The sequence below is a fragment of the Nerophis ophidion genome, linkage group LG12 (assembly GCF_033978795.1).
Source record: "Nerophis ophidion isolate RoL-2023_Sa linkage group LG12, RoL_Noph_v1.0, whole genome shotgun sequence".
Classification (NCBI taxonomy): domain Eukaryota; kingdom Metazoa; phylum Chordata; class Actinopteri; order Syngnathiformes; family Syngnathidae; genus Nerophis; species Nerophis ophidion.
In genome coordinates, this window is record NC_084622.1 from 58,926,743 (window position 1) to 58,952,172 (window position 25,430).

The following is a 25,430-nucleotide window of genomic DNA, read 5'->3' on the forward strand; positions in this document are numbered from 1 at the left end:
ATTTTGCTCCTCTTATCTTGTGTGACAGACATAAGGACCCGCAGAAACTTGAGCTTTTCTGAGGAATCGGATCTGTCATGTGACGACGTACTGGAGAGATCATCCCAGAAATCAAAGGCAGATGTAAGTCAGTTGGGAAGTTGCATCTGAAAGGGGAGATCATTCTGACCTGATGTTTTGCCTCCGCTTAAAATGTTGAAGCGATGTGTCATCTTACATTTATTTAGATGACTAAGTTCAAAAAGGCTCTTTTGCAAATCAGTGTGGTTTGAAAAATGTAGTTTTATTCGTCAAACATTAACTCCCAGACATATCAACACTATCAGTGCCTCTTGTTTTTTTTTTTAAATCTTTTTTATTTTTTTAAAAAACACTTTCCTTGTAAATAATTCCCATTTCTAGCGACATACGGACATCTTTGACCTAGTATCAGGCATGCAGATGGAGGCATTGAAGGAGGAGAAACTGGACAAAGAGAGGAGGAGGGAATTCAAAGAAAAGAAAACAGTGAAAGAAATGCATAAACAAAGAGAACGGGAAAAAGAGTGTGATCGTGAAAAGGGAAAAGACGATGAGGAGGTATTTGGCAGCAGAGATTGAAGGGTTTTGAATTTCAAGCTATAAATATTTTTTTATATTTTATATTTTCTTGCTTGATTTTATCAGTTTAAAATAAAACTAGGCTCATTTTAAGAATATTACCCAATATATACTGATTGTATCCACTATGTCAATAAGAATGACATGAAACAATTCAATGATATCCAGTCTTGAATCCTAATGTTTATGCCTGAAATTCAAATTCCTGGTCTCCCAGTCTTCACTCTGTGTTTGTGATGGTGTAGATCAGGGGTGCCCATTACGTCGATCGCGAGCTACCAGTCGACCGCGGGGGGTGTGTCAGTCGATCTCCAGCCAGGCTTTTAAAAAAAAATAGACCTAAAAATGAGTGATCATCAATCTTCACCAAGACGTCACTTAAATGACATTCACGGTACCGGAGGGTCTTGTGAGATGACGCTGGCTGCTGCAAGATCATTATTATGAAAATGTGACCGAGAGGAAGGCGAGAAACGCTTTTTATTTCAACAGACTCTCGCGCCGTACCTTCCGTCAAAACTCTAAAGGCCGACTGCACATTTCCTATCTTCACAATAAAAGCCCTGCTTCATGCTGCCTGCGCTAACTAAATACAGAGTCTCGGAAAACTGGCGTGCACAAGTGATCCCTCAGAAAGCTGGCGTGCACATCACTTGTGCACGCCAGCTTTCCGAGACTCTTATTTTGTTAGCGCAGGCAGCATGAAGCAGGGCTTTTATTGTGAAGATAGGAAATGTGCAGTCGGCCTTTAGAGTTTTGACGGAAGGGACGGCGCGAAAGTCTGTTGAAATAAAAAGTGTTTCTCGCCTTCCTCTCTGTCATTTTTTCATAATAATGAACTGGCAGCAGCCAGCGTCATCTCACAAGACCCTCGGGTGCCGTGAATGTCAATCAAGCAAGCTACGGAATTTGCCGCCAATGTTTTTCTTGTAAAGTGTATGGAAGCTGGATGAATTAGATGCCAAAAACCAACCACTTTCATGTGGTATTGTACAGAAAGGACAACTTTTTTTCTCCTCCATTTGAAAATGTGGGCGTTATCATCATTACTGTCTGATTCCAATCAATGCAAGTCATCAGAATCAGGTAATACACCAACTTATATTCTTGTCTTTGTGAAAGAAAGACATCTATATGTGTTACACATGCTTGTATTATCATTAAACACATTTAACTTGTTTACAAAAATGTCTCTTTCATAAATAAATAAATATAAATGATATATATAAATGAGGTAGATCCCCTCCAGTTGGTCAATTGAAAAGTAGCTCGCCTGCAGAAAAAGTGTGGGCACCCCTGGTGTAGATAGACCCTGCTGAGTTTAGAGCCAGAAGCATGCGGTTATTAACCGTTGCAAACAACCTCCCAAACTCTCATTGTATTCTTTAAAACGAAAAACAAGTTGTCATATATACTATGATGACTTTTCTCTTATCTCTGTCATATTTTGGGTGTATGAAAGTGCTGACACTAGCAGTAAATACATGCTTGCTTGACCGCATGTCATTCAGCCTTTGTTTACTAGCTAGAGTTTTTCAGTGTTTTAGATGAACGTGTTCTCACGAGATTTAGGAGGAACTTATACCAAAAGAGGTAAACTGTAATTGGTCAAATTTTTTTCTTCAAGTTTTTCAATTAATTCAAAATGTAGCGTAACACGTGTTATGCATTATGTCCTGTCCTTAAAGACCTACTGAAATGAGATTTTCTTATTTAAACGGGGATAGCAGGTCCATTCTATGTGTCATACTTGATCATTTTGCGATATTGCCAGATTTTTGCTGAAAGGATTTAGTAGAGAACATCCACGATAAAGTTTGCAACTTTTGGTCGCTAACAGAAAAGCCCTGCCTGTACCGGAAGTCGCAGACGATGACGTCACCCGTTGATGGCTCCTCACCTTGTTTTTATTGGGAGCCTCCAACAAAAAGAGCTATTCGGACCGAAAAAACGACAATTTCCCCATTAATTTGAGCGAGGATGAAAGATTCGTGTTTGAGGATATTGATAGCGATGGACAAGAAAGAAAAAAAAAAAGTAAAAAAAAAAACACGATTGCATTGGACAGTTTCAGATTTTTTTAGACACATTTACTAGGATAATTCTGGGAAATCCCTTATCTTTCTATTGTGTTGCTAGTGTTTTAGTGAGTTTAACAGTACCTGATAGTCGGAGGTGTGTGTCCACGGGTGTCTTGACGCCAGTGTCTCAGGGAAGTTGACGGCAGCTTTATGGACGGCGCAAGCTGTGAATTGTGAATTATATTTATATAGCGCTTCTCTCAAGTGACTCAAAGCGCTTTACATAGTGACATCCAATATCTAAGTTACATTTAAACCAGTGTGGGTGGCACTGGGAGCTGGTGGGTAAAGTGTCTTGCCCAAGGAAACAACGGCAGTAACTAGGATGGCACAAGCGGGAATCGAACCTGCAACTTTCAAGTTGCTGGCACGGCCACTACCAACCGAGCTATGCCGCCACACCTCAGCTCAGCTCAGCTGATCTCCGGTACGAAGTGACTTTTTACCACAATTTTCTCACCGAAACCTGCTGGTTGACATTCGGTCGGAATCCATGTTCGCTTGACCGCTGTGATCCATAGTAAAGTTTCACCTCCAGGAATTTTAAACAAGGAATCACTGTGTGTTTGTGTGGCTAAAGGCTAAAGCTTCCCAACTCCATTTTTCTACTTTGACTTCTCCAATATTAATTGAACAAATTGCAAAAGATTCAGCAACACAGATGTCCAAAATACTGTGTAATTATGCGGTTAAAGCAGACATTTTCAAGAAGAAACTCCCGGGAAATTTAAAATTGCAATTTAGTAAACTTAAAAAGGCCATGTGTTGCAATGTTAATATGTCATCATTGATATATAAACTATCAGACTGCGTGGTCGCTAGTAGTGGCTTTCAGTAGGCCTTTAATATGTTTGTGCATTCATGTACCTGGAAAATAGTTTTCGTATGATTTCCAACTAAATTCTCGTGAGGTCAGCTAAGCGCACCTTAGTGACAAATAGCAATTGTGTTTTCACATTAACACATTTCAATCTTATTGACTAATTACATTTAATTAGCAGTGAATTACCAATTCTGTCACTGTACTTTGTTTTTGTTTGGGGGTTTGAACAATGCCTGTCGGTTTTAAGATAGTTGTATCACACAATTATTTTATTGTGGTTTAACATACACATTAACCCATTTAATCATCATATGTTTGATTCCTCCTTCTTTGTTTTGTCCTCCCCAAGTCTGTTTATGTCCCTCATGCACTGGCGTTCAAGAGATCGTATGCCTCAAAGGTAGTATCACATCTATTGTCATCCCCCTTTCCATATTGTCATCCATAACATCCCATTTTCACCTCTTCCACTCCGCTTGTACAAGTTAACTCTATTATAGTATTCGAGCGTCTGGCCTTAAACTAACTGTCCTTTCTGGATGTATGTGTCAAGTGGGATCACGGTGCCCCACTCACTCACTAACACACATGCACTGCTGTCCAACCGTGACTTTTCAGCAGCGCTCCACTTTCAGGCCTCAAAGGTGGCCCCTTTCTGACTGGTATGACATTAACCTGCCTATCTGTCACTGCAACTCAGGGTTACCTCCAGTGTGGATGCTAGACAGGCTTTTTCTATTTCTATTCTATTGGCTCCTGCTTGCCTTACTCCAGCTTTTAATGTCTTTGTAAGTCCAATCGTTGTCATATTTTATGGACAAACTCTATAGAGGAGTTTTCCATGTTTTAGTATGACACAAGGCACAAGAGGTCCAACAAGCTCAATTTATGTGCAGCATTTATTATTTAGGTCTTAATTTTTACTTAAATGGTGCCCTGTGGAGCTTTTGATGTACGAGGCGTTTGCAAATGAACAATTGTGCATCTCTTAAATGAGATTTTAAGAATAGGTGATATTTTATATATGAATTATTCCTGGCCAATCCAGTTTATTTTTCAATACAGGGCACATAAGTGCTTGTCCACAGTGTTCACCATTGTGTAGCGGACGTAATTCATTTTCCTTTTAGTGTTTTCCAGAAAGCTCATTGCCCCGTGAAGCCCGCTTTACAAGTAAGCTTTTTTCTAATCTTGTAACTCTTTGTTGTGGTTTTGCTAGAAAACCTACACAGAGGAAGAGCTCAACGCCAAGCTGACACGTAGAGTCCAGAAAGCTGCTCGACGACAAGCCAAGCAAGAAGAACTCAAGAGGTTGCACCGTGCCCAGGTAATTAGCCAAATCTTTATATACATTGTCATTTTTTAAATTTATATTTTCTATCTGTGTTTTTATAATCAATTCATTTGGAATGCACGTATAATCAATTTATTTGGAATGCATGTGCTGCATTTTACATAACTGTTCTTTTTCAGTGTAGCCTTATTAAGCATTCAGCCAGGGGTCTAACCTAGTCTTAATTCTTGATGTTGTTTATGTCAGTGAATTTAAAATGCAGTTTGTTATGCGAGTATGCTTTATATATATATATAATTATATATATATATAAACTGTGCAACATATGGCAGGTTTCTTATGACCTTGCGGGCTAAGAACTACCATATCCCTTAGCGAATAAATCCACTCTGGTGGTTTGTGTAACTCATCTGCAGTACTTATGCCTGTCCGCTGTGTCAGCACTAAACCGCATAAGAGAACTCTTCCTTAGCAACTCATAGAGTGCATGGAGGCCGCTTGTTTTGTTCCAACAGGCATTGACAAAGATGTTTCTTGACACATGGCGCAACAGTCCAAAGCTGTATGTACTTTCTAAGTACAGGATATCTGCGGGATCTTAAACCTTTTTAAAAACAACAATTTGAGCTTGAGGTTCTTAAAATGTCTAAAATTCTCTTAAAATCTCAGAAAAGGTCTTGAATTGATTTGGAAAAGTCTTAAAAATCTATTTACGTTACTTTTTATTTAAAACATGCATAAACTTCAGTCTTGCTTTTATCAATCAATCAATCAATGTTTATTTATATAGCCCCAAATCCCAAATGTCTCAAAGGACTGCACAAATCATTACGACTACAACATCCTCGGAAGAACCCACAAAAGGGCAAGGAAAACTCACACCCAGTGGGCAGGGAGAATTCACATCCAGTGGGACGCCAGTGACAATGCTGACTATGAGAAACCTTGGAGAGGACCTCAGATGTGGGCATCCCCCCCCCCCCCCCCCCCCTCTAGGGGACCTAAAGCAATGGATGTCGAGCGGGTCTAACATGATACTGTGGAAGTTCAATCCATAGTGGCTCCAACACAGCCGCGAGAGTTCAGTTCATAGCGGATCCAAGACAGCAGCGAGAGTCCCGTCCACAGGAAACCATCTCAAGCGGAGGCGGATCAGCAGCGTAGGGATGTCCCCAACCGATACAGGCAAGCGGTCCATCCTGGGTCTCGACTCTGGACAGCCAGTACTTCATCCATGGTCATCGGACCGGACCCCCTCCACAAGGGAGGGGGAGACATAGGAGAAAGAAAAGAAGCGGCAGATCAACTGGTCTAAAAAGGAGGTCTATTTAAAGGCTAGAGTATACAGATGAGTTTTAAGATGAGACTTAAATGCTTCTACTGAGGTAGCATCTCGAACTGTTACCGGGAGGGCATTCCAGAGTACTGGAGCCCGAACGGAAAACACTCTATAGCCCGCAGACTTTTTTTGGGCTCTAGGAATCACTAACAAGCCGGAGTCTTTTGAACGCAGATTTCTTGCCGGGACATATGGTACAATACAATCGGCAAGATAGGATGGAGCTAGACCGTGTAGTATTTTATACGTAAGTAGTAAAACCTTAAAGTCACATCTTAAGTGCACAGGAAGCCAGTGCAGGTGAGCCAGTACAGGTATATATGTATGTATATATGTATATAAAGGTATATACAGTACAGGCGTAATGTGATCAAACTTTTTTGTTCTTGTCAAAAGTCTAGCAGCCGCATTTTGTACCAACTGTAATCTTTTAATGCTAGACATGGGGAGACCCGAAAATAATACGTTACAGTAATCGAGACGAGACGTAACAAACGCATGGATATTGATCTCAGCGTCTTTAGTGGACAAAATGGAGCGAATTTTAGCGATATTACGGAGATGAAAGAAGGCCGTTTTAGTAACGCTTTTAATGTGTGACTCAAAGGAGAGAGTTGGATCGAAGATAATACCCAGATTTTTTACCGAGTCACCTTGTTTTATTATTTGGTTGTCAAATGTTAAAGTTGTATTATTAAATAGAGGTCGGTGTCTAGCAGGACCGATAATCAGCATTTCCGTTTTTTTTTGGCGTTAAGTTGCAGAAAGTTAGCGGACATCCATTGTTTAATTTCATTAAGACACGCTTCCAACTGACTACAATCCGGCGTGTTGGTCAGCTTTAGGGGCATGTAGAGTTGGGTGTCATCAGCATAGCAGTGAAAGCTAACACCGTATTTGCGCATGACGTCACCTAGCGGCAGCATGTAGATGCTGAAGAGTACAGGGCCAAGGACCGAACCCTGGGGAACTCCACACGTTACCTTAACATAGTCCGAGGTCTAATCTAAATATTTTAAATATTTAGATTTTTAAGGACCTAACTACTAAATGGATTTAAAGTAAGCTACCCGTGCTGTCCGGTCATAATTAAGAGTAGTGTGTTGTGCGCACAAAAATTAAAAAACGAAAGCAGACAGCAATGCCAAATTATTTGCATACAAGCTGGGTAAGTGGAAGTTTAACGATTTGTGGCTCCAGAGCGATTTATTTAATGCATCCTTGAAGCAGGTGGATTGAAACGCATCAAGTGTTAAGGACATGGATGTGGAGATATTGAGGATCATTTGTAAACGTTGCGGTGAAAGTGAACTGAATGATATTGCAAAAGTCAAAAATCTGGGATAAGTCCGTGCCAAAAGATGTTGAAATACCACAAACACTTTCACAACCCACCCCCCGCACCTCGTAAACTGTTGCCAATTGCCAAAAGAAAATGAGATGTTTACTTGTGAAATCATACCATTATTACATACAGTAAGCACACACTAATTTATCTTTGGTAGTAGTGTATTCACAGCAGTAAAACTATAAAAAAAAAAAAAACACATAATTTTTCTTATTTTATTTGTATTATTTATTCCAAAATTCCAGGTTAGCTTCTCATGCCTAATCTTTTCTCGAAGTTTATACAGCAACTGACATTAAAAGCTCTAAAGGTTGTCTGTTTTCTGTTTACGCTCCCTGTGGGGTGTGGAAAAGCAAGGGAGATTAGCAAATGTCATCTTGTAATGCTTAAAAAAATAGTCCTTGTTTAATACGGCGTGGCGCAGTGGAAGAGTGGCCGTGCGCAACCAGAGGGTCCCTGGTTCAATCCCCACCTAGTATCAACCTCGTCACGTCCGTTATGTCCTGAGCAAGACACTTCACCCTTGTAGATTTTCTGCCAAGCATGCAGAGGGCATAAGTGAACTAAGCGCTTCCTTAGGGCCGCGCAGCCACTAGGGGGCCCCCAGGAGTACATGCACAATCAATCAATCAATCAATGTTTACTTATATAGCCCTAAATCACTAGTGTCTCAAAGGGCTGCACAAACCACCACGACATCCTCGGTAGGCCCACATAAGGGTAAGGAAAACTCACACCCAGTGGGACGTCGGTGACAATGATGACTATGAGAACCTTGGAGAGGAGGAAAGCAATGGATGTCGAGCGGGTCTAACATGATACTGTGAAAGTTCAATCCATAATGGATCCAACACAGTCGCGAGAGTCCAGTCCAAAGCGGATCCAACACAGCAGCGAGAGTCCCGTTCACAGCGGAGCCAGCAGGAAACCATCCCAAGCGGAGGCGGATCAGCAGCGCAGAGATGTCCCCAGCCGATACACAGGCGAGCAGTACATGGCCACCGGATCGGACCGGACCCCCTCCACAAGTGAGAGTGGGACATAGGAGAAAAAGAAAAGAAACGGCTTTAACGGTTTTAATACTACTTTAGGGATAGTGCATTTTGGGTACTATATGCATAACAATCTCATCACAGTTCCCCATGTTTCGTGCATTTTAGCTGCTTGATATTTCTGATTGATTAAAAAAACTTTCAGGAAGTGGTCCGAAGTAAACATGGTAGCAGTCGAACTTTCACATACTGAAAATCAGGGGTAGGGAACCTGTGGCTCTTTTATTGACTTTATTTGGCTCTCTGATAAATCTTAGCTGACATTTCATAACACGATAAGTAATGAATAAATCCGCTGGTAATCACAGTGTTAAAAATAACGTTCAAAATATAAAACATTCTCATGCATTTCAATCAATCCATCTGTTTCCTACCACACCTGTTCAAGAAGTCGCATTAATGGTAAGAAGTATTTTATATATTATTGGTTAGCTTCAGAATAACAATGTCATTAAAAAGAATAAGAGACTTATTATACTCTAAAAATGTTGGTCTTACTTAAAGATGCACGCATTTAGTTGTATTCAGTGTTAAAAAATATTATATGGGTCTCACGGAAGTACATTTTTTTAAATATTTGGCTTTTATCAATCAATCAATGTTTATTTATATAGCCTTAAATCACAAATGTCTCAAAGGACTGTACAAACCATTATGACTACGACATCCTCGGAAGAACCCACAAAAGGGCAAGGAAAACTCACACCCAGTGGGTAGGGAGAATTCACATCCAGTGGGACGCCAGTGACAATGCTGACTATGAGAAACCTTGGAGAGGACCTCAGATGTGGGCAACCCCCCTCTAGGGGACCGAAAGCAATGGATGTCGAGCGGGTCTAACATGATACTGTGAAAGTTCAACCCATAGTGGCTCCAACACAGCCACGAGAGTTCAGTTCAAAGCGGATCCAAGACAGCAGCGAGAGTCCCGTCCACAGGAAACCATCCCAAGCGGAGGCGGATCAGCAGCGTAGAGATGTCCCCAACCGATACAGGCGAGCGGTCCATCCTGGGTCTCGACTCTGGACAGCCAGTACTTCATCCATGGTCATCGGACCGGACCCTCTCCACAAGGGAGTGGGGGACATAGGAGAAAAAAGAAAAGAAGCGGCAGATCAACTGGTCTAAAAGGGAGGTCTATTTAAAGGCTAGAGTATACAGATGAGTTTTAAGGTGAGACTTAAATGCTTCTACTGAGGTAGCATCTCGAACTGTTACCAGGAGGGCATTCCAGAGTACTGGAGCCCGAACGGAAAACGCTCTAAAGCCCGCAGACTTTTTTTGGGCTCTAGGAATCACTAATAAGCCAGAGTCCTTTGAACGCAGATTTCTTGCCGGGACATATGGTACAATACAATCGGCAAGATAGGATGGAGCTAGACCGTGTAGTATTTTATACGTTTATGGCTCTCTCAGACAAAAAGGTTCCTGACCCCTGCTGTAAATAGTCAATGTTTTATCGTTTACACTTCTTTATGAATTGTCACGGTCTGGCGTGGGCTGTTAAAGTGGAAGTAGTTCAATCAATCAATCAATCAATCTTTATTTATATAGCCCTAAATCACAAGTGTCTCAAAGGGCTGCACAAACCACAAACATCCTCCGTACAGAGCCCACATAAGACCAAGGAAAAACTCACACCCAGTTTAACAATACAACCTAGTTAAGGTTGTATTGTTGTTCAGTCTGTTATAGCTTGTTTTATTCAACAAAAACTGAAGTGTTGTTTTTGTACAAAATGTTACATCACAATCAACAATCTGCTCTGGGGCAAAAACAAAAAAGTGAGTGTGTGTGCGGGCATTCTCTCGATGAGCTTCAAGAGGTAGTCACCTGAAATGGTTTTCACTTCACAGGTGTGCTTGAAGCTCATGGAGAGAATGCCAACAGTGTGCAAAGCAGTAGTCAGAGCAAAGGGTGGCTATTTTAAAGAAATTGGAATATAAAACATGTTTTGTTATTTCACCTTTTTGTGTTAAGTACATAACTCCACGTGTTCATTCATTGTGTTGATGTTGAGCAGTTCCACAACTTGTTTTTATGATACATAACAATGTATCACAAGCCTATTATTAAGTTCCCTGCTGGTATACGTTGTGGCCAGATATCATAATGCATTTCTAATTGTGGCTACATTGCATCAGTGGTATTTAAGCAAAGTCCTTTACAGCTATGATGGAGATGTATTTTGTTCTCTATTTTGTTTCCTTTCAAACCCCCATTATTTACTTTTTACTTTTTTCTTTAAATTGATCTCAACTCTGTACACTGCTGCTGGAATTTTAATTTTCCTGAAGGAATCAATAAAGTACTATCTATCTATCTATCTATTTCTGTCCACACATTTCTGTAATTTTTTCACATTTAGATTATCCAGAGGCAGTTGGAGCAGGTGGAGGAGAAACAGAGGCAGCTGGAGGAGAAAGGTGTTGCTGTGGAGAAGGCATTGCGAGGGGAAGCAGGTAAACACTCCAAATCTTTTCCAAAATGAGTAGTTTTCTTAAACATTTGAGCTTTAAACCACACGCGGCATAATTCCTCATTAAATGTACTTTTTAAGTATTCAGGTGTATGTTCAAACTGAAAGAATGTTGTTTGTAGATTCAAACACATTAGTTCCTGCTTATTTGTATTGCAGCTGTGCGGGCGCTCCTCTTTGTGAGAACATGTCTCGTCATAATTGGACCCCTATTTGCATTAAGCCTGTTCTACATTAGTAATGATGAATACTGCGATGTGAGCTACAACTAAAACACAAATGACAAGCTGCTCCTGTGCAATAATTTCCACGGCATCGTTTGAAAACCAGCATTCATTACATTCTGTGCAGCACAGTAATTGTATTTTTTTTTTCTTAAGAAATAAACATTCCTTATTCTTCATCAGGGGCCATTAAAATATATAGTATGGAAAACATGATATGCGTGTCAACACAACTGTTCATTATGCGGTGCATTTTATTAAACAATAAAATGTAATACTTTTACTTTAAAGGCCTACTGAAAGCCACTACTACCCACCACGCAGTCTGATAGTTTATATATCAATGATGAAATATTAACATTGCAACACATGCCAATACGGCCTTTTTAGTTTACTAAATTGCAGTTTTAAATTTCCCGGGACTTTTTTTGTTGAAAACGTTGCGTAACGATGACGTGTACACACACACAGCTAAAAGTCGTCTGCTTTAACGGCATAATTACACAGTATTTCGGAGATCTGTGTTGCTGAATCTTTTGCAATTTGTTCAATTAATATTGGAGAAGTCAAAGTAGAACAATGGAGTTGGGAAGCTTTAGCCTTTAGCCACACAAACACACGGTGATTCCTTGTTTAAAATTCACGGAGTTGAAACTTTACTATGGATCACAGCGGACATGGATCCCGACCACTTGTCAACCAGCAGGTTTCAGTGAGAAAATTGTGGTTAAAAAGTCGCCTCTTACCGGATATCAGCTGAGCTTGTGCCTCCCGTACAGCTGCCGTCGAGACACTGTGCGTCAACACCCGGCCGTGGGCGTACACTTCCGACTATCAGGTACTGTTAAACTCACTAAAACACTAGCAACACAATAGAAAGATAAGGGATTTCCCAGAATTATCCTAGTAATTGTCGCTTAAAACATATGAATCCATCTCAATGCAACGCGATTGTAATCGCGTTTTTTTATTTATTCATTTTTTTTTTTTTCTAGTCCGTCGCTATCAATATCCTCAAACACGAATCTTTCAGGCTTCACGGTGGCAGAGGGGTTAGTGCGTCTGCCTCACAATATGAAGGTCCTGCAGTCCTGGGTTCAAATCCAGGCTCGGGATCTTTCTGTGTGGAGTTTGCATGTTCTCCCCGTGAATGCGTGGGTTCCCTCCGGGTACTCCGGCTTCCTCCCACTTCCAAAGACATGCACCTGGGGATAGGTTGATTGGCAACACTAAATGGTCCCTAGTGTGTGAATGTTGTCTGTCTATCTGTGTTGGCCCTGCGATGAGGTGGCGACTTGTCCAGGGTGTACCCCGCCTTCTGCCCAATTGTAGCTGAGATAGGCGCCAGCGCCCCCCGCGACCCCAAAAGGGAATAAGCGGTAGAAAATGGATGGATGGAGACGAATCTTTCATCCTCGCTCAAATTAATGGGGAAATTGTCGTTTTCTCGGTCCGAATAGCACTTTTTGCTGGAGGCTCCCATTAAAATCACTGTGAATATATGAGGAGCCCCCACACGTGTGACGCCATCTTCTGGCTTTTCTCCAGTTGCGAACTTTATCGTGGATGTTCTCTACTAAATCCTTTCAGCAAAAATATGGCAATATCGCGAAATGATGAAGTATGACACATAGAATGGACCTGCTATCCCCGTTTAAATAAAAAAAATCTCATTTCAGTAGGCCTTTAAGGACAGGATTATATGTTATGACAGTGGTACGATGGTCTTCTATTATAGGGATGGGATGTTTGTGTCATCTTAATTAAACACAATGAATAACCACTGCTTTAAAAGTTTTTAATAAGCAAATATTTATACATTTGTATCCACTGAACAGAGGGTGTGTTTGTCTTCAAGTAACTAAGAAGTGACTGTTTATTTCCTTCCTGGCCATCAGTTGTTCGTCTGCTTTAACATGTTTACTACTCTACTTTCTTGAAGGATTGTACAAAGGTACTTATACATTACCCAAACAGCACAAAAGAAGATCAGGTATTAGATCCACTGATGTTTCTCCTCCTTTGAATGACATGTGACACTTTAACGTACAGTAGGCTCCATCTGTGGTGACACACTGCAAAAGTTCTCCATCTCTGAATATCGTATTTTCGTCAGTAACATGTCAGCCATCGTCAGTCAGAGTTGCATGCACTCAGGAGAATGTGTGTCCCGACATAGATTTGTGTGTTTGCTCGTTCTGGTTGCATGTCGTCTCCTTCACTGTCTCCAAGCGTTTCTGTGCTCAGGTTTCCAAACAGTCTGAATGTTGGAAATTAAATTGACATTGCTTTGGAGATTGGCAACCTACCACTTGTAACATATTCACAGCACATATTTGCTTTAGTATAGCGTCTGCAACAAAAACATCAGCAATCCAGAATTGTTGTTAAATATTTACACTGTACGGATCAAAGTGTTGGGACACCTTTGAACTTTAAAATAAAACAAGAAGCTCCTCTTCACTTTCTTGAAGATGTAAAAGCGTACACTCTCCTGGAAAGACATTTGCGATGACATTTGCAAATGTAGTCATTTTTGTCCGTTTGTGAGGTCAGAGGGCCTGTATCATAATCGCTGTTATATTTTCTGGCCAAGTTTTTCCACACTGAAATGATACAAACATGCCTATTTGGACATTGTTTGTACATACGGGGAATAGTCATGCTGAAAGAAGAAAGGACCTTCCCACAATTGGGAAGCACGCAATTGTCCAAAATGTATTTATTAAAGGGAAGATGCACTTTTTGTAGGAGGATTTTGATATCATCCACAATCCTTCTGTGAGACAATAACTCAGGTCTTTCTCTATAATAGCCGTTCTGAATCATAAAAAAAAATCCTGCTAGAAAGAGGTGGTTAGCAATGTAGGTAAGGAGAACTCAACTATTTTGTTGAGAAAGCAAAAACCTCTAACAAAGCTCAGCGTTAAGCAAATTCAACACTCGGCCACATGTAGCACTACAATGATAAGTGTTAAACAAGTAGTACAAAATAAAAAGCGTAATAAAACCCACTTACAATGTCCGCTCTCACCGGAGTTCCGACAGATGTGACGGTTGTATCTTTCAGCACCAGACTATTGCTTCTTGTTTTAGATCAGGGGCGCTCACACTTTTTCTGCAGGTGAGCTACTTTTCAATTGACCAAGTCGAGGAGATCTACCTCATTCCTATTTATAATTTATATGTATTTATTTATGAAAGAGACATTTTTGTTAACAAGTTAATGGTGTTTAATGATAATACAAGCATGTTTAACACACATAGATTCCTTTCTTTCATGAAGACAAGAATATAAGTTGGTGTATTACCTGATTCTGATGACTTGCATTGATTGGAATCAGACAGTGGTGCTGATAACGTCCGCATTTTCAAAAAGGAAAAAAAAGTCCTCCTTTCTGTCCAATACCACATGAAAGTGGTTGGATTTGGCATCTCATTTGTCCAACTTGCATACTCCTTTTTAAACACTTTGTTATGAGAGTAGCATATGTGTGTGGCCCTTTAATGTCTGGCAGCAGGTGAGTGTGTGGGCGAGCGAGGAGAGGGAGCGGTCGCTGAGGGCGGGGGAGAAATACATTGGCATCAAACTCCGTAGCTTGCTAGCTTTCTGAGACTCTTATTTTGTTAGCACAGGCAGGATGAAACAGGTCTTTTATGGTGAAGACAGGAAGTGTGCAGTCGCTCTTTAGAGTTTTGACAGTAGGTACGGAGTCTCTAGAAATAAAATGTGTTTCTCTGCGTCCGCCCTGTTAGTGATTTTTTTCTTAAATATGAGCTCGCAGCAGCCAGCGTCATCTCACAAGATCCTCGGGTGCCGAGAATGTCAAACAACTGACGAAAGTGAAGTCTTGGTATGATTGATGATTGCTCATTTTTATGTACATTTTTTAATGCCTGGCTTGAGATCGACTGACACACCCTCCGAGATCGACGTAATGCCCACCCCTGTTTCAGATGATGATTTCAGCATAATCCTCACTCCTCAGCTCAAAAATGTTTGGATGAAACAAGCATTTGCCGCATCTTCCTATCAATGCCTTCGGGTTTAAGTTGAATCTCAAAGTAGACTAACTTCTCGAATTATGGCCACAATCTTCTACTACACAGGTGTGAAGCATGATTTCAAATCAGGCATTCACTTTTTGGAATTCTAAACGCGATTTCGCTAGTGGCTGGAATGCAGTATGAGTAGGGGTGTAACGGTACGTGTATTTGTATTGGACCGTTTCGGTTTGGTTCGCAAGTGAACCGAACGACACGGACATATAAGTAGAGCACCGCATGAATTAATTTACGTGGACAACAACTTAAACAAGTTGAAATAATTATCGGGGTGTTACCATTTAGTGGTCAATTGTACGGAATATGTACTGTACTGTGCAATCTACTAATAAAAGTTTCAATCAATCAAAAAAACCACAACACATGGCATGCTAGCAACGACTGGACCACACCTCCTCTTTTCACGGGATATGTCCTCTTTGCGCAGCTGTCCAGGTGGAGTTTCTTAAATACCTCAAATGTTAAGTTATGGTTGTATGTATTTTCAATGTACGTTCAGGGTTAAGAAGGGGTTAAAAAAGAAAAAGTGGTGCACACAGCGTTAACATTTGTGAGGGCGGGGAAGAGACAGAGAGAGCGAGAGAGTTATGATAAACGCGCATGCGTCGTCAGGCTCTGCTTTTTATCCTTTGATTAATCAGATTTAATTTTTCATTATCTATAGCAGGGGTTCCCAAGAGCTAGCTTCTGTAGCCGAGGATCGGACCGCCAAGTGCCCCCTAGCAGGGGTTGTTCCGGTTTGGTGACCGCAGGATTAGGTCTCTGCTTTTTGCAGATGATGTGGTCCTGATGGCTTCATCTGACCGGGATCTTCAGCTCTCACTGGATCGGTTCGCAGCCGAGTGTGAAGCGACCGGAATGAGAATCAGCACCTCCAAGTCCGAGTCCATGGTTCTCGCCCGGAAAAGGGTGGAGTGCCATCTCCGGGTTGGGGAGGAGACCCTGCCCCAAGTGGAGGAGTTCAAGTACCTAGGAGTCTTGTTCACGAGTGAGGGAAGAGTGGATCGTGAGATCGACAGGCGGATCGGTGCGGCGTCTTCAGTAATGCGGACGTTGTACCGATCCGTTGTGGTGAAGAAGGAGCTGAGCCGGAAGGCAAAGCTCTCAATTTACCGGTCGATCTACGTTCCCATCCTCACCTATGGTCATGAGCTTTGGGTCATGACCGAAAGGATAAGATCACGGGTACAAGCGGCCCAAATGAGTTTGGGTCTCTCCCTTAGAGATAGGGTGAGAAGCTCTGCCATCCGGGAGGAACTCAAAGTAAAGCCGCTGCTCCTCCACATGGAGAGGAGCCAGATGAGGTGGTTCGGGCATCTGGTCAGGATGCCACCCGAACGCCTCCCTAGGGAGGTGTTTAGGGCACGTCCAACCGGTAGGAGGCCACGGGGAAGACCCAGGACACGTTGGGAAGACTATGTCTCCCGGCTGGCCTGGGAACGCCTCGGGATCCCCCGGGAAGAGCTAGACGAAGTGGCTGGGGAGAGGGAAGTCTGGGTTTCCCTGCTTAGGCTGCTGCCCCCGCGACCCGACCTCGGATAAGCGGAAGAAGATGGATGGATGGATGGATGGATATAGCAGGGGTTTCAAAAGTGTGCCCCAAAGGCCAGCTAATGTTTTAAAGGTCCACGGCACATTCTAAAAAAACTATGAAAATAAACAAAAACATAAACAAAAGTGAACTAAAAAATCTTAAAGGCTAAATGTTAATTTAGAAAAACTTGCAACGTTTACTAATAAAACAAAGCTGTTTTTTTTTTTTCAATCTGTCATTGTTTAAAACATAATATTGAATCAAAATCAATGTTGTTATGAATTATTGACCTATCCAAGTTTCCGATTACTTCACATCAAATATTCCACTAAGAAAATGATTTTTGGTGGAAGATTTTGTAAGTAATCAAAAAATGTATATTTAGTTTTTTTCTAACTGTACCGAAAATTAACCGAACCGTGACCTCTGAACCGAGGTACGTACTGAACCGAAATTTTTGTGTACCGTTACACCCCTAAGTATGAGTGTTTTTATTGAACTAAACGTAGTCATTGTTGTTGGCTCTCAAAATAACAATGTTGCTATTGCTTGGTAAATAAGCAGGTCACAGCATGTACAGTAAATTAAGTGTTATTTTTTTTGAAGGGTTTTAGGCAGAATAGATGATTCCTCATTACTTGCACTGTTCGCCACCTCTTGCTAGCAGTTTTTGCACAAAAAAGGAAAATACATTTATTCCTGTCTCATTTATGGATTGTGAATAATGGGCCAAATTCCAAAATAATGTGGGTAATTGGGTAATGTGTCCCAATACTTCTGTACTTTGTATCTATCGGGTTGTATTCAAATATTTAACACCCTGATGCTCTTTCGGTTATACATAATCAAGAATTCACTCATGAAATATATATAAAAAATATATATACCCGCCCTGAGTTCAATCACATTTAAAAGACAAAATATAAAAGTCCAAATGAAGCAGACTGAGCCAGTTTGCAGCAATGCAGCAAATCTATGAGGCAGTTTGACTATTTTGGAGAATGGTCATGTGCTCATGCACACAAGCCTGTGCATCAGGCAGCGTGGTGAGTACAGAAGGACTCTGTTTGTTCTTGCAGTGTGTACTTAATGCGTGTGTAAGTGTGTATGCATGGCTCGTTTTAGGAGGATTGTTTGTGTGCCCAGAGCGAGGCAGTGTGATAATAACTCATATGTCTAATGTATCCCTGTCGTTGTAGACTATTGGGGAGATTCTAATTACAGTGAAATCCTGGACTTGCATCTGGGCGGTATGTATTGACAATCTGTCGCTTTTAACTAACCTAATGGCTAACTGAGTCACTCCCCATCACACCCTACCTGTTTGTTTTTGTTTGGAGCTTTTGTACCCATCATATCTACTTCGACTGGCTGGCTGGTTTTTGCATTATTATAAAACCTCCATCCGCTATCTTCTAACCCGACCCACATCAAAAGTAGATTGGACACAATAACGTTGGCTCTGATTTCTATAAGCCTAGAAATGATGGATGATTGCATGCACAGACTAGATTTGGAATGCCATCATTTTAGGGTAGAAACATTAGCTGGAAAATGACTCTAATAATATGACATTTGTATTTGCAGTAGTATTGAGGAAAAATGGAAGGGTGTCCCGATACAACATTTTTAATTCCCATACAATACCCTTATTTGAGTTTTGGGCTAATGGCCGATGCTGATATTAATCCGATACAATATCAGCACGAATGATATCTACTTTTTTTCATTTTGTAGTATGGCGTTTTAGAAAAGGCGTGGTCAAGGGCAATCTCTCAAAGAATGGTCAATGATAGGTATGGTAAACACTAATCTATTTATTGTTACCTGTTTGGGATGGACTTATGCTGTCTTTCAGTTTGCCGATGTCTACTGGTCACAATAATTCATTAAATTAAGCTCATTATGCCAATAATTGAATGATGCAGACATGTTTGTTACTGGAGGATTTCTATTGATTCTGCCTTGACTATCAATCAATCAATCAATGTTTACTTATATAGCCCTAAATCACTAGTGTCTCAAAGGGCTGCACAAACCACTACCACATCCTCGGTAGGCCCACATAAGGGCAAGGGAAAACTCACACCCAGTGGGACGTCGGTGACAATGATGACTATGAGAACCTTGGAGAGGAGGAAAGCAATGGATGTCGAGCGGGTCTAACATGATACTGTGAAAGTTCAATCCATAATGGATCCAACACAGTCGCGAGAATCCAGTCCAAAGCGGATCCAACACAGCAGCGAGAGTCCCGTTCACAGCGGAGCCAGCAGGAAACCATCCCAAGCGGAGGCGGATCAGCAGCACAGAGATGTCCCCAGCCGATACACAGGCGACCGGTACATGGCCACCGGATCGGACCGGACCCCCTCCACAAGGGAGAGTGGGACGTAGGAGAAAAAGAAAAGAAACGGCAGATCAACTGGTCTAAAAAGGGAGTCTATTTAAAGGCTAGAGTATACAAATGAGTTTTAAGGTGAGACTTAAATGCTTCTACTGAGGTAGCATCTCGAACTGTTACCGGGAGGGCATTCCAGAGTACTGGAGCCCGAACGGAAAACGCTCTATAGCCCGCAGACTTTTTTTGGGCTTTGGGAATCACTAATAAGCCGGAGTCCTTTGAACGCAGATTAAATAGTATACAACTATAAGTATTTGATGCTTGTTTATATTGACAAATGTGTTTTACACTACAATATTGTTCAATTAGGGATTCTTGTTACCTGCACTATATTGCCAATAGTAGTTGGCCACCCATCCAAATGGATCAGAATCAGGTGTCCCACAGGTGTATAAAATGTATAAAATCAAGAACTTAGGCATGGAGACTGTTTTTACAAACATTTGTGAAAGAATAGGCCGCCCTCAGGAGCTCAGTGATTTCCAGTGTGGAACTGTCACAGGATGCCATCTGTGCAACAAATCCAGTCGTGAAATTTCCTCGCACCTAAATATTCCAAAGTCAACTGTCGGCATTATTACAAGAAAATGGAAGAGTTTGGGAACAACAGCAACTCAGCCACCAAGTCTTAGGCCATGTAAGCGGACAGAGAGGGGTCAGCGGATGCTGAAGCGCATACTACAAAGACTTTCAGCACAGTCAGTTGCTACAGAGCTCCAAACTTCATGTAACCAATTAGCCCACGTGCAGTACACAGAGAGCTTCATGGAATGGGTTTCCATGGCCGAGCAGCTGCATCTAAGTAATACATCACCAAGTCCATTGCAAAGCGTCGGATGCAGTGGTATAAAGCAGGTCGCCACTGGACTCTAGAGCAGTGGAGCCGCGTTCTTTAGATGAATGATTGATGAATCACGCTTTTCCATTTGTGTGGGTTTGGAGGTTGCCAAGAGAACACTCCGGACTGCATTGTGAAATTTGTTGGAGGAGGAATTATGGTGTGGGGTTGTTTTTTAGGAATTGGGCTTGGCACCTTAGTTCCAGTGAAATGAACTTTGAATGCTCCAGGACACCAAAACATATTGGACAATTCAATTCCCCCAACCTTGTTGTAGCCGTTTGGAGCGGGCCCTTTTCTCTTCCAACATGACTGTGCACCAGTGCACAAAGCAAGATCCATAAAGACATGGATGACAGATTCTGGTGTGGATGAACTTGACTGGCCTGCACAGAGTCCTGACCTGAATCCAATAGATCACCTTTTGGATGAATTAGAATGGAGACTGAGAGCCAGTTCTTCTCGATCAACATCAGTGTGTGACCTCACCAATGCGCATTTGGGAGAATGGTCAAACATTCCTATAAACACACTCCGCAACCATGTGGACAGTTGAAGCTCTAATAGCTGCAGAAGGTGGACCAACTTGAGTCAGGAATGGATTGATATGGAAGTTCATATGTGAGTCAAGGCAGGTGGCCAAATACTTTTGGCAATATAGTGCATGTCTAGCTTGTGTTTAACTGTTTTGTAGCTGCTAGCTCTTTGTAGCCTACTGTCCATCATATTTATTTTAGACCAACCTTGGGAACATTTAGATCAGGGGTCACCAACGCGGTGGCACCAGGTCGCCCGTAAGGACCAGATGAGTCGCCCGCTGGGCTGTTCTAAAAAATAGCTCAAATAGCAGCACTTACCAGTGAGCTGCCTCTATTTTTAAATCTTATTTATTTACTAGCAAGCTGGTCTAGCTTTGCTCGACATTTTTAATTCTAAGAGAGACAAAACTCAAATAGAATTTGAAAATCCAAGAAAATATTTTAAAGACTTGGTCTTCACTTGTTTAAATAAATTCATTTATTTTTTTTACTTTGCTTCTCATAACTTTCAGAAAGACAATTTTAGAGAAAAAATACAACTTTAAAAACAATTTTAGGATTTTTAAACTCGTATACCTTTTTACTTTTTAAATTCCTTCCTCTTCTTTCCTGACATTTTGAATCAATGTTCAAGTATTTTTTATTTTTTTATTGTAAAGTATAATAAATACATTTAAATTTAATTCTTCATTTTAGCTTCTGTTTTTTCGACGAAGAATATTTGTGAAATATTTCTTCAAACTTATTATGATTAAAATTCCCCCAAATTATTTTGGCAAATCTAGAAAATCTTTACAATCAAATTTAAATCTTCTTTCAAAGTCTTTTGAATTTCTTTTAAAATTTTTGTTCTGGAAAATCTCGAAGAAATAATGATTTGTCTTTGTTAGAAATATAACTTGGTCCAATTTGTTATATATTCTAACAAAGTGCAGATTGGATTTTAACCTATTTAAAACATATCAAAATTCTAAAATTAATCTTATTCAGGAAAGATTATTAATGATGTTCCATAAATTATTTTTTAAAGTTATTCAAAAAAAAAATTCAAATTAGCTAGTTTTTCTCTTCTTTTTTTCGGTTGAATTTTGAATTTTAAAGAGTCGAAACTGAAGATAAACTATGTTTCAAAATTTAATTTTCATTTTTGTTTCCTGTTTTCTTCTCTTTTAAAACGTTCAGTTTAAGTGTTTTTTTTTTCATAATTTATTCTCAACAAAAAAACCTTCCTTAAAAGGAAAAAAAAATGTACCACAGAATGACAGACAGAAATACCCTTTTTTTATATATATAGATTTATTTATTAAAGGTAAATTAAGCAAATTGGCTATTTTTGGCCATTTATTTAAGTATGCATCAAACTGGTTGCCCTTCGCATTAATCAGTACCCAAGAAGTACCTTTTGGTTTCAAAAAGGTTGGTAACCCATGAGTTTATATCGGAGATTTAGGATGTACGCTATAATCCAATGCAGTTTTTTTTTTTTTTTGCTTATATTGAACCAAAATCCAATATCTAGTCGGGACACCAATAGTTAAAACATCAAAATAGATCACTCTTATGACTGAGGGAATAGAAACTGTACACACATAATTCTGGTATTATAGGTACTTTTATTTTAGACTGTATGACTGCTGTATTTTTAATCCCTAAAATGACCAAAATGATCAACAAAATGACAGTACATTCTGCATACATCATCTCTTGAAGTTAAGTACATGAACCCTAAATAAGGCTGGGTTACAGAGGCACCAGTGTTTTTAGTGTCAAACATTTTGGGGAACATTAACAATATTATTGTGTGCAAAAATGGGAAACATTCATATAAACTGTTGCTTGTTTGGGTATTTTCACGAGTTTAGAGTATATCACCCATCAGCTGGCCTGTTCTTGTAGTTTAGTTCCCATAGTTTAGTTTACATGTTCCATTAACTGTGTGGTCCTGTGTGTAATAGCTCAGCTGTGTTAATATTTGAATAACCCCACAACTCTTAGCGGCTTTGTTCCTAGATTGTCTTTTTAACCGCCTCGCTTTATCCCATCATCCCTCTTTGATTTTCTCTCATACATGCTCAGTTGTTGCTCCCCAGCGTCTATATGTTGTGTGGGCTAACCTGCATTAAAGTAACCTTGAACTCAAGTGTGACTGGTTTGGAGTAACCATGTCAGACACCGTTCACTGTCGTATTTGAATACAAGCTTAATGCATGTCTCTTGATTTTTTTTTTTTTTTGTCCACTGTGAAACAGTGCATTTCTATTTTGAAAGCCGGCTTGTGTGTGTATGCATGTATTACATTTGTGAAAGGCCCTGTTGATTCTCTTTTGTCTGTGGCTCAGCAGACAGGAGACTGTGTGGAGTTTGGACTTATAAATAAACTCACTTAACCGGAGTAATTTTTCCAAACTACTGACCCTTCACACTAGATGTGGAAAATAAAAATATTTTAATAGAGAAAACAAAGCATAAATTTGCCTTTACAAAGATGATAGGAGTTCAAGTACCTAGGAGTCTTGTTCACGAGTGGGGGAAGAGTGGATGGTGAGATCGACAGGCGGATCGGTGCGGCGTCTTCAGTAATGCGGACGTTGTACCGATCCGTTGTGGTGAAGAAGGAGCTGAGCCGGAAGGCAAAGCTCTCAATTTACCGGTCGATCTACGTTCCCATCCTCACCTATGGTCATGAGCTTTGGGTCATGACCGAAAGGATAAGATCACGGGTACAAGCGGCCCAAATGAGTTTCCTCTCCCTTAGAGATAGGGTGAGAAGCTCTGCCATCCGGGAGGAACTCAAAGTAAAGCCGCTGCTCCTCCACATGGAGAGGAGCCAGATGAGGTGGTTCGGGCATCTGGTCAGGATGCCACCCGAACGCCTCCCTAGGGAGGTGTTTAGGGCACGTCCAACCGGTAGGAGGCCACGGGGAAGACCCAGGACACGTTGGGAAGACTATGTCTCCCGGCTGGCCTGGGAACGCCTCGGGATCCCCCGGGAAGAGCTAGACGAAGTGGCTGGGGAGAGGGAAGTCTGGGTTTCCCTGCTTAGGCTGTTGCCCCCGCGACCCGACCTCGGATAAGCGGAAGAAGATGGATGGATGGATGGATGAAAGATGATAATGAAAAATTGCTAATACTGATACAGTATGTAAAATTAATGACCTCAAGGGTAAAATATGCCCAGTTTACCAACTAAAGAATATTGTCTGCAGTGTTGTCTACAACATGGATATTCAATTACGGTACATTTCTTTGGGGGCCACATTTCCAGAAAGGGAAAGACTGAGGGGCCCGACTTCTCCCTTTGCTGTTAGTCCTTTTTTTATATTCCGGGGAACCAGAAGATGTTTGATTTGGGGCGGTTTAGCTCGGTTGGTAGAGCGGCCGTGCCAGCAACTTGAGGGTTGCAGGTTCGATTCCCACTTCTGCCATTCTAGTCACTGCCGTTGTGTCCTTGGGCAAGACACTTTACTCACCTGCTCCCAGTGCCACCCACACTGGTTTAAATGTAACTTAGATATTGGGTTTCACTATGTAAAGCGCTTTGAGTCACTAGAGAAAAGCGCTATATAAATATAATTCACTTCACTTTGGTGTGTTATTTTTTTAAGAATGGCAGGACCGCTCTGTTGTTGTTGTTTTGGTTGTTGTTGTTTTTTTAGGGACCCTCTGCAAAAAATGCTAATCAGACAGCACTCTTTTTTTTTTCTTTTTTTTTTTAAATATTTTCTGCAAAAATGTGAGTGTCTCACACGTTTTTTTCATTTCAAAGGAACTTGCGGGCCGCCGGTTGAAAAAGCCAAATGATAAAAAAAGATAGAACCTAAAATGGAACTTTGAGGTATAGCTAAAAAAGTCAAACAAACAACTAGATTAGATTAGATTAGATAGATAGATTAGATAGTACTTTATTTATCCCATCAGGAGAGTTCCTTCAGGAAAATTTAAAATTTTCAGCACAATCCCATTCAAGATCAGACAAACATTACAGGGAGACAGAACAGGATCGCTGACGGGTCTGCCGGCTTCCAGCGCCCCTTACAAAAAAGATGAGATAAAGGTAAACAAAGGGGGGGAGAAAAAAATAGAAGATTAAAATAAAATGTAAAAAACCGGTCTTTGCCTGGGCCCTGGAGAGGAGGTGCAGACTGAGGCCAAGGGAAAAAAAATAAAAAAATAAAAAAACAACTCATAACCATGGTACACATCCCTCTTCCATGTGTGTAAGAGGCAAACATCAAAGAACTACTGACTGCATCTGGAATAAACAAGCTACAGCTACACCTTAGTTACATAAATCACATTACGTAAAAAATAACTACCAAAAAGTAGAAGACCTAAAGGTGTGCCTAAGTTATGAACATCACAAGTTTAGATCCCAATTTTCTAGGTTTGCTAGCAAGGTTAAAATGTCAATGCAAGGATCTACCAACGTGTTTCCAGTGATCCAATGTCCTTGTTGTATTATGAGCACTTTAATGTTTTCGGAATTTGGTGCAACATTTTTTAATCACACGTTTGGAACTGAACTTGCCAGATGAATAGCCCGGGTCGGTCTCCAGTGTATCTGAGGAAATTTTGGTTGTGGGTTTGTTTGTAGGGCTTCACGGTGGCAGAGGGGTTAGTGCGTCTGCCTCACAATACGAAGGTCCTGCAGTCCTGGGTTCAAATCCAGGCTCGGGATCTTTCTGTGTGGAGTTTGCATGTTCTCCCCGTGAGTGCGTGGGTTCCCTCCGGGTACTCCGGCTTCCTCCCACTTCCAAACACATGCACCTGGGGATAGGTTGATTGGCAACACTAAATGGTCCCTAGTGTG

The 25,430-nt window shown here is 40.9% G+C and overlaps 1 protein-coding gene across 8 annotated transcripts in view; it reads left to right on the top strand.

The window, feature by feature from the left end:
• Positions 1-25,430, top strand: part of mical3a (microtubule associated monooxygenase, calponin and LIM domain containing 3a) — a 179,874-nt gene that overhangs the window by 126,295 nt on the left and 28,149 nt on the right. For 6 of the 8 annotated variants that reach the window (XM_061917871.1, XM_061917872.1, XM_061917873.1 and 3 more), the window contains 7 exons: positions 29-123; positions 403-579; positions 3,854-3,904; positions 4,724-4,831; positions 10,906-10,999; positions 13,183-13,233; positions 18,039-18,089. In XM_061917871.1, coding sequence (XP_061773855.1) covers positions 29-123; positions 403-579; positions 3,854-3,904; positions 4,724-4,831; positions 10,906-10,999; positions 13,183-13,233; positions 18,039-18,089 — 627 coding nt within the window. The remainder of the gene's footprint in view (positions 1-28; positions 124-402; positions 580-3,853; positions 3,905-4,723; positions 4,832-10,905; positions 11,000-13,182; positions 13,234-18,038; positions 18,090-25,430) is intronic. The other 2 variants (XM_061917877.1, XM_061917878.1) reach the window with 2 other exon arrangements.